This window comes from Hirundo rustica, chromosome 14 (genome assembly GCF_015227805.2).
Source record: "Hirundo rustica isolate bHirRus1 chromosome 14, bHirRus1.pri.v3, whole genome shotgun sequence".
Lineage (NCBI taxonomy): Eukaryota > Metazoa > Chordata > Aves > Passeriformes > Hirundinidae > Hirundo > Hirundo rustica.
The window spans coordinates 3,418,886-3,427,020 of NC_053463.1; the positions used below are offsets into that span (position 1 = coordinate 3,418,886).

Below are 8,135 nucleotides of genomic sequence, written 5' to 3' on the forward strand. Positions count from 1 at the left end.
AAAACTTGAATCACTTTACCCTCAACAACCTAAGATCTGTTAGGAAAAAATGGTTCAAGTTGTGGGAGGTACACTCTTCCAAAAGAAATCACCAGCACATACAGTCATTTAGCAGAGCCTGAGAGGCAGCATCCAGCCCAAAAAAACACCTGCAAAAGCCAATTTAATTTCTATTATTGCCAGACTCACAACTGCAAAGAGAATATTAACCAGGACATTGCATGAACAACTTCTCTCCTGTTCAAGTTTTAAAATTAAGTTTTAAATTTAGAAAGCAGAAACTGCACAAAAGTTTCTGTCACTATATCCAGTAAAACATCACTTTCAAATCTGTCCAATCTGCAAGAAAATACCTCTGGTTTTGCTCTTTGCAAACAGACAGGTTCAGCTTCAGAACATGAACCACAAAGGCATCAGTCATTCAAATTTCACATGGCACACGGGTATTTTCTAGAGAAACAAAGTCATTTCCTGTAACACAACGTACACAAACAGATATTTCACACCTAATCAGCAATCAGAGAACAAATACAATGAAACAAGGAGAGGAAGGGCAATCTCAGCCAAATGCCATGATAAAACGCTTCCAGGATCCAACCTGCTGTGCAGGAGAACTCTGGATCCTACACACTGTTCAAAACCCTCGGAATGAGCTGCTCTCACACCCTCACACACAGCAGGTCCTCCTGTGACACCTCCTAACACCCACCCAGTCACACCTCCACTGTGACCAAGTGGCAATGCAGCATCATCACACCGTGAGAGCATGAAGTCATTAAGGACCTCAAAAACTTACGGTCGACCAATAACACAGGCGAGGACAGGGGCCCTCACTGTGGAGATTCCCATTCTTCTGGACACACAGCACAGCTGAAGTCCTTTATAAGTAAGTTTAGAGCTATTTGAAATAGGAATGCCCTTCAGTACAAGGCTGGTGGGTGCCTTCAGGCTGCACAGCAAGGCACGATCCAGCTACGTGCTCTTTCCTGTGAAATACCACCATCTTCCAAAAGGTGTAAATCCTAGTGGCAAAGGGGGATGTGCGCAAGATCAGAAGCATGGGGACAGTAGCACACAAAGACCCTGCTCTCTCCAGGTGCACAGAGTGGGAGATGATGCTTGCAGGAATCACTGACAGCCAAACAGGAGAATTCACCTCTTCATCAGGAAGATGGAATTTTATGTTCCCTGCTAAAACAAACCACTGCCATATATACTGTATCTCTGGGATATAACGTTATCAGCAGTTAGGTACATCTCAGATCAACAGTCTGTAGTAGGAGATTCTTTCAGAAATGTTTACAGGAGTAGTGAGGATCACGTGGCTTTGGTTCCTTCATTTTATTTTTAGCAGAGAGAGAAATGGCACCAGACACGTCAGTTAATAAATCAAGCACCAGAGTAACTCTCACATAGGCAACACCAACACTTTATAATAAGAGTACCCTTCCACAGCTGCAGATCAGGACAGAACCTAAGTTCATCATGGATTAATTCTAGAGAGGACTCTGCTGGCGTTCAGTACTTCTAACACAGTGCAAACAGTGTGATTCTGGTAAAGCCAAAACCTTCCAGGAGCCTTACACACGTGCCTCATGCATTCCTCACACTCAATCCCTGGAAGCAGCCATTCTTAGAGATAAAACATCTGGCTCTAGATTTCCCTGTAGCTCTCTTCCTCACTGTCATTACCTGAACACCACACTCCAGCATCGTGGGAGTGGACAATAAGGAAATAATAATGAAAAGCAACACTGAGCCTCATGCAAACCTCTGCACATCCTGAAGTCTGAAACCATCAGGGTCCCAGGGAGAAAACAACTTGTGAATGCAAAATGTACACACAGCAGGAGTGCCCCAGATGTACCTGAATCCAAGAACTCTGCTTCCTCAAACGCTCTGCAACCCAAATGACTCAAACATACTTTGCGCATAGTAACTAAAAACCAACAGGCCAACAAACTGAAGTATCAAGGCATCAAAAGTTACATTAGAAAAGCAAATTTTCATGTGAGAGTTCTGCAAGAAACAAGTCCACGTGCTCAAATTCCTCAGCATCTTAATTCAAGCAATATCTATGGCACTCAGACCTTCTGTGGCCATACCCACCCTCCCCAGCACTGGAGTCTGGACTCACCTCTCCCTCCAACTCCACATAATGCTGTCCAGGACCTCTGTAACTTGGGAATGCCAGGAAAGCACTACAGACAAACTCACATCAGGACGGTAAAGAACATTCAATAACAACCAGCCATTTAAATTTAAATGGCCACAGCCCAGCATGTGCACAAGGCAGCAAGCCAGCAGCTGCCAACAGTGTATCACCACCTCTGGAGAACAAGACCCAAGAAGTGATGCTATCATTTCCTTCCTCACAACACAAAATCTGTCAGGAGCTGCTGGGAACTTCAGACGCCCTTGAGGGAAGATTAAGTTGGCACTTAAAATAGCTTTACTTTAGAATATGCACATCTCTCTTTACAAGTGAATGGTACCTGAGCAACATCCCTGTTTGGGGCAATGTTTGAGAGCAGCAGGTGCCAGGGCTATTAACAAATCCCCATGCAAAACAATACCTGCCACCACCCCTCCTGCTGAGGCATTATTTAAATGGTGGACTTTGCATCCCACTTAAGACCAAACCAAATTCTGGCCCTCTGCTGCAAGCACTCCTGACATTTCAGAAATCAGCCTTTTCAAAGCAAGCACCTATCGAAAAATTCAAACCTTGCAAGGGGCAGACACAGACATGTGAAATACACACACACTTCCCTCCGGGCAAAATAGGAAGTCTCAGCAGCAGTGGCACACTCAGAGCCACGAGCTTCAAAAATAAAAGCTCTGAGACAGTCTTGCTGTAAGGTGGAGGAGCCCCATCAACAGGCAGCATAAAGCTGATACCTGCAAGAGTAGCCCAGCTATGACAAACAGCTGTGCAGAACTCCCAGGGATTCATGATGGTTTTTTTTGGGGGGTGGGTTTTTGTTTTAAGTTTTAGCAAGTTCTCAAAAAAAGTTGATTCCAGTTACCAGACACAGATGAGACTGGAATTAAATGCCTAAATGAATACACGACCTGAAGAGCAAACCTGGTTATTTCTGTTACTATATCACGTTCAACCACTAAGAGATTTGAATTGTCTCAGCGGTAACTTGGCAGAGGAAAACCCCTGTCTTCTCCCATTCCACAAGCAGTGGGGCTAAAATAAAGGACCACTCAGACAACATGCATTTACTTACTGAATAAAGAATGCAAGACTTAAGGAAAGCAGGACCCCAGGTTGGGGAAAAAAAAAAAACAACCAACCTTTTCTTCTTTGTATTTTTTTTTTTTAAGGAATGCAGCTGTGCTTTCAAGTGACCAGAACAACCCAGCAAGGCTAACTACAGCACACAGGTAAGGCAGTTGTATGGAAAAGTCAACCCTTGTTGCATATTCAAATAACAGGCTCCCTTGCTAGGACGGTTTTGTCACTCTACCAGCTGCAGTTCCGTGGAGCACGTTGTAAAGGCAACTGTTGTGAAAGTACCTTTTCGAGCTTCTGTTTACAAAGTGAGACCCTCCCACAACTGCATCACCGAGCACATGTCTGCGAGAGATCCCGCTTTCCTCTGCGAAACAAAGTTAAGAGACTAACAAACCTTAGACCCACAGCAGCCTTTCACCACCAGAGACCAAGGGATTCTTCCCAAGAAACGCTGAAGAGTATCTACAAGCCTGAACTCTTCCACAAACTAAGCAGCTGTTAGCATCTTCCTGAAATCGCCCCTTCCACGGGGCACTGTGACAAGTGCTCCCCACCTCCCAGAGCACGCAGCAGGAACACTGAGTGTTCCCAAAGGAACGCAATCCTGCCTCCCAAGCACGATCTGTCCAGCAGCAGCAGCTCTACTGAAATTAGAGAGCAAGATGGTTTCAGTATTAGTCCTGTCAAAGGAGCTAATCTTCAAACTCTGCATCAATACTTAAAGCCCAGAGGATCCTCCCGCAAGGAACCCTGAGGCTGAAAAACACATTGAAGAAATATACAAAAAACCCCAACAAACAACCGGAAACTGAAGGAAATATACATATATGGCTGTAAATAAAAGGTTTCACTGAGAAACATCTCTTATACTTGGATTCCAAAGCAAATTACACAAGAAAATTACTAAACGCATCTATCTCCTTTCAGAACTCCTACAGTTCCATCAGTTCTGCTTCTTATTAATTATAGTATAATTAAAGAAATTTGTGAAGAGTGTAGAGAAATTAAAAAAAAAAAAAATCATCCCGAGTAAGAGGCAAGGTTTGCTGCCCGTGAGGTCTGTCAGGCCATGGCACGACCTGTCCCCTGCCACCGCCAAGGTCTCACAGCTCGAAAACCTCAGGCCTGGCCAGACAAAGAGCCTCTGACAGCGTTCAGCCGGAGCCGCAGGAGATGGGAACGCTCCCTCCTGCCCTCCTCATCTGCACTGCGCTCAAAAAAAAAAAAAAAACCACCTTCCAACGGGGGAAAAAAACTCCACCGAACTCCGCAGCGAGTTGCTGGGCAGAAGGATGATGCCTCTTATTCCTGACGGGAGAAAAAGCGGCGGGGGGGAGAGCGGGCGGCCGGGCCGGGACACAGGTGCGCGGTGAGCGCGGTGACAGCCCGCGCCGGCCCCGGCAGCGTCCCCTCGCTCGGTAAGATGGCTCCCATCCTCCGGGGCGCCGGGGCGAGGGAGGCAGCGCGGCCGGCCCGGCCCGGCCGCACTGCAAAATGGCAGCGGCCACGGCCCCCCCGCCCGCGCCCCGACGGTGCTTACGAGTTGCAGGGCGGCCGAGGACTCAGGCTGCTCCCCGGGGCCGCCGTCCGGCACGGACTCGGCCGGCTGCAGGCGGCTGTCGGGGCCCCGCTGCGGAGCGGAGCGGCCGCGGCTCCGCGGGCCGGGCTCTGTCGCCGCCTCCTCGTCGTCGTCGTCCTCCTCCTCTTCCTCGTAGTCGTCGTCGTCGTCGTCATCGTCGTCGTCGTCGTCCTCCTCCTCCTCCTCCGGAGTCTCGGCGCCCTCCTCCTCCTCCTCCGGCGCCTCCTCTCCACCGTCCCGCAGTAGCAGGGGGAAGGCCCGGGCCCCGCGGGGCAGCTCGGCCGCAGGGTCCTGCGCCGCGGGCAGGCGGGGGCCCGGCGAGCCAGGGTCGGGCAGGGCCTCACTGCCGTCGGCGGCACCGCCGAGGTACTCGGCGTTGATCATGGAAGCCAAGTCCTGCAGCCGGCGCAGCGGGATGTAGCAGGACGACGGGTCTTGGCCGTAGCCGGGCTTGGCGGCCGCCAGTTGCATGGCGGGCGGCTCGGGGCCGCGGGCCTCGCCGAAGGGGCCGCCCTTGGGCTCGGCGGCCGACAGCGAGGTGCCGAAGGGGACGAGGCAGCTGCGGCGGCTCACTTCGCAGGCCTGCTCCATGCCGGGCGGCGGGCATCCACCTGCGGGCACAGCACAATGGGGTCAGCCCGGCCCGCACCGCAAAATGGCAGCCGCACCCGGGGGCCGCGCTGGGCTCCGCCGGCCCCGCTCCGCCACCGCCGCACTACAGGCCCCAGGCCGCGGCCCGGCCACCCCGGCTCGGCTCGGCACACGGCCGGCGCCGGGGTCGCTCGCCCCGCCGGGCGCTGCCCGCAGGGCCGCCGCTCACCTGCGGGTGCCGCGGGCGGCTCGGCGCCTGCCCCCGGAGCGGGCGGATGGGGAGACGCGCCGACCCGGCCCGGCCAGGCCCCGCCGCCGCTCCGCCGCCTCCCTCCTCCTCCCTCCCCCGCATGCGCGCGCCCGCCGCCGCCATCCCGCGAGGGCGCGCGCGCGCGCCCCCGCCCCGCGTGCCCCCGCTCTCGGGGTTCGGCGGCCGCGGCCAATCAGCGCGCGCGCGCGCCCGCGCGGGCCGGCCCCCCCCCCCCCTCCTGCGCCCCCCCCCCCCCCCGCACGAGCACCCCCCCTCCCCCTCGACGGCCCCCCCTCACACCGCGGGAGGGGGAGGTGGGGAGGGGGCGCTCAGTGCTGCCCCCCCCCGGCGCGCCCCGGCCCGGCCCGGCCCGGCCTGCCCCGCTCCCCGCATCCCCCCACCCGGCACCGCGGCCTCGGGGCCGCCGCCCGCACGTCCATCGCAGGAGGCGGCACGGGGCACCGGGCGGGATGGGACGGGGCGGCCCCGCGGTGTCTCCGCAGCCGCTCTCCCCACCCCCCCCCCCTAATGCCGGGCAGGCCGCGGGCCTGCGAACGGCGGCGGAGCCGTCGCCAACAAAATGGAGTCGGCCAGGCCCTGCGCCCCGGCGGGGCACCCGGGCGGCGGCGGCGGCCGCCGTGCACCGCTCGGTACCGCTCCCGGCCCCCGGTGCCCGCGGGCGGTCGGCGGAGCGGGCGGCGCGGGTCGCCGCCCGCCCCCGCTGGGCTCGGGTTACCCCCTGCCATTGTCCGCCGCGCCCCGCGGGCCGGCCCGGCGCCCCCGCCGCGCTCCCCCGCCGCCCTCCCGCGCACCGGCGGGCCGGGCCGTCGCCCTCCGCGGGGCCTGCTGCGCGGAGCCGCGCGAGCCTTGCCGAGCCTCGCCCGCCGGGGAGCGGCGCGGGCCGCCCGCGGCCTGGGCTGTCCTCGCCGCGGCTCCGCCGCCTCCCGGACAGCCGCGACTACCTCCAGCCCGCCCCTTCCCGCCCGCCGAGCGGCGCGCACCGGCCCCGCCCGCCCCGCCCGTTCCGCCTGGACGGCGCCGCGCCCCACGCGCCCCCGCAACCGGGCCCGCGGCGGGCGCGGCTCCGTCGACTACCTCCGATTGCGAGGCCGGGCGTCTCCGCCGCCAGCCGCACGCGGCTCCGGGGCGCCGAGCGACGCGCGACCGCACCGGCAACCGGCACGGCTGGCAGGCACGGGGCGGGGGGCAGCCGGGGCAGCGCGGGGATGTGGCACCGGGGCGGTGCTGCCCGGGCCGCGCGGGGGGCAGGGCCGGGCTGCCGCCCCCCGGGGTGCCGCCGCGGGGCTCGACTCTCGGCGCTGCCCGGGCAGACTCGCTCCCCCCGCACGCCGCTGGCCTTTGTTTCTGCCCCCCCGCTCCCGGCTCGACCGTGCGGGAGCCCCCGGCCGTGCTGGCGCCGCGCTCCCCCCTCCGGGCTCGGCCCCGGAGCAGCCGCTCTGCACACCCAGGCGGGGAGCGCCCGCTGCCCGGGCCTCTCTGCCCCGCGGGCGCAGCTTTTCCCCGCTGAAACGCTGTCCTGGAGGGGCTGAGGGCTGGCACCTCAGCGGGGCACTGAGGACTTGCCTCCTCCCTGCCTGCGCACCTTGGCAGCCCCACTGAGGGCACCTGGCTTCCTGGTGCCCCTGTCGTCTTGCCCAAGCACTCCCTCTGCTCTGTCTGTGGCTGGTGATGGAACAACCGTTTCTCCCAGCATGTGCTCCTGAGGAGCCACACCAAGGTCCCCAACCCATTGTCACCCCACGAGTGTGCTGCCAGCACAGAGAGACTGCCATGTTCAGCTCATGCCTCTCCAGCACACCCACGGAGGGTGGGATGACCCGGCAGGAAGTTCTGCTCGTGACATATTTGTACCTCCGAGGTCCCAGCCCAGGGCTCAGCTGGTGGCATCTGACCTATTTTAGGCCCTTTCCCTCCGCGCTCACGTGCCGTGGTGACATGTGGGAGCCGGGGTCATGCTGTGCCCCAGCGCTGAATGAACTTGGCACTGAGTTCCAGTATCCACACAGTTCTCCCCACCTTCACAGAGCTGGGGCATCACCCAGCGTGCCTAGGTCACTTGGTTTACACCTGAGTGGGGGAAATACATTGTCCATCTCTCAGGATTCACTGGTAGCTGCAGTTCGCCTGGCACACCTGGGAGAGGGCCCAGCGGCCAACTTTCCTCCTTTCTCATTGGAGCGACCTGTCACGCACGTTTCTGCCACGTTCCCAAAATAAAGCTAGTGGTTTATTTATCCCCCCCCCAGGGGTGGGCAGGGCATGTGCAGAGGAGGAACGCCTGGTGTATTCCCAGAGCCTAGTGTCTGAGGCCCAGTGAGCAACCTGGGGAGATGTTTAGGGCTGTTCCAAGCAGGGGAGCTGTGTCCTGGGCACTGACTCTCACCAGCTGCCCTCCTGCTGAAGTGTCCCCTCTTGGGCTGAGCGGGGAGAGCCAGGGCACCATCAGG

The 8,135-nt window shown here is 58.5% G+C and overlaps 1 protein-coding gene across 2 annotated transcripts in view; it reads right to left on the bottom strand.

The window, feature by feature from the left end:
• The window catches only part of NSD1 (nuclear receptor binding SET domain protein 1), a 59,502-nt gene extending 54,085 nt beyond the window's left edge, over positions 1 to 5,417 (bottom strand). Inside the window, exon 1 of one of the 2 annotated variants that reach the window (XM_040077979.1) lies at positions 4,788 to 5,417. In XM_040077979.1, coding sequence (XP_039933913.1) covers positions 4,788 to 5,417 — 630 coding nt within the window. The remainder of the gene's footprint in view (positions 1 to 4,787) is intronic. The other variant, XM_040077980.1, reaches the window with a different exon arrangement.
• Between the last annotated feature and the right edge of the window lie 2,718 nt (positions 5,418 to 8,135).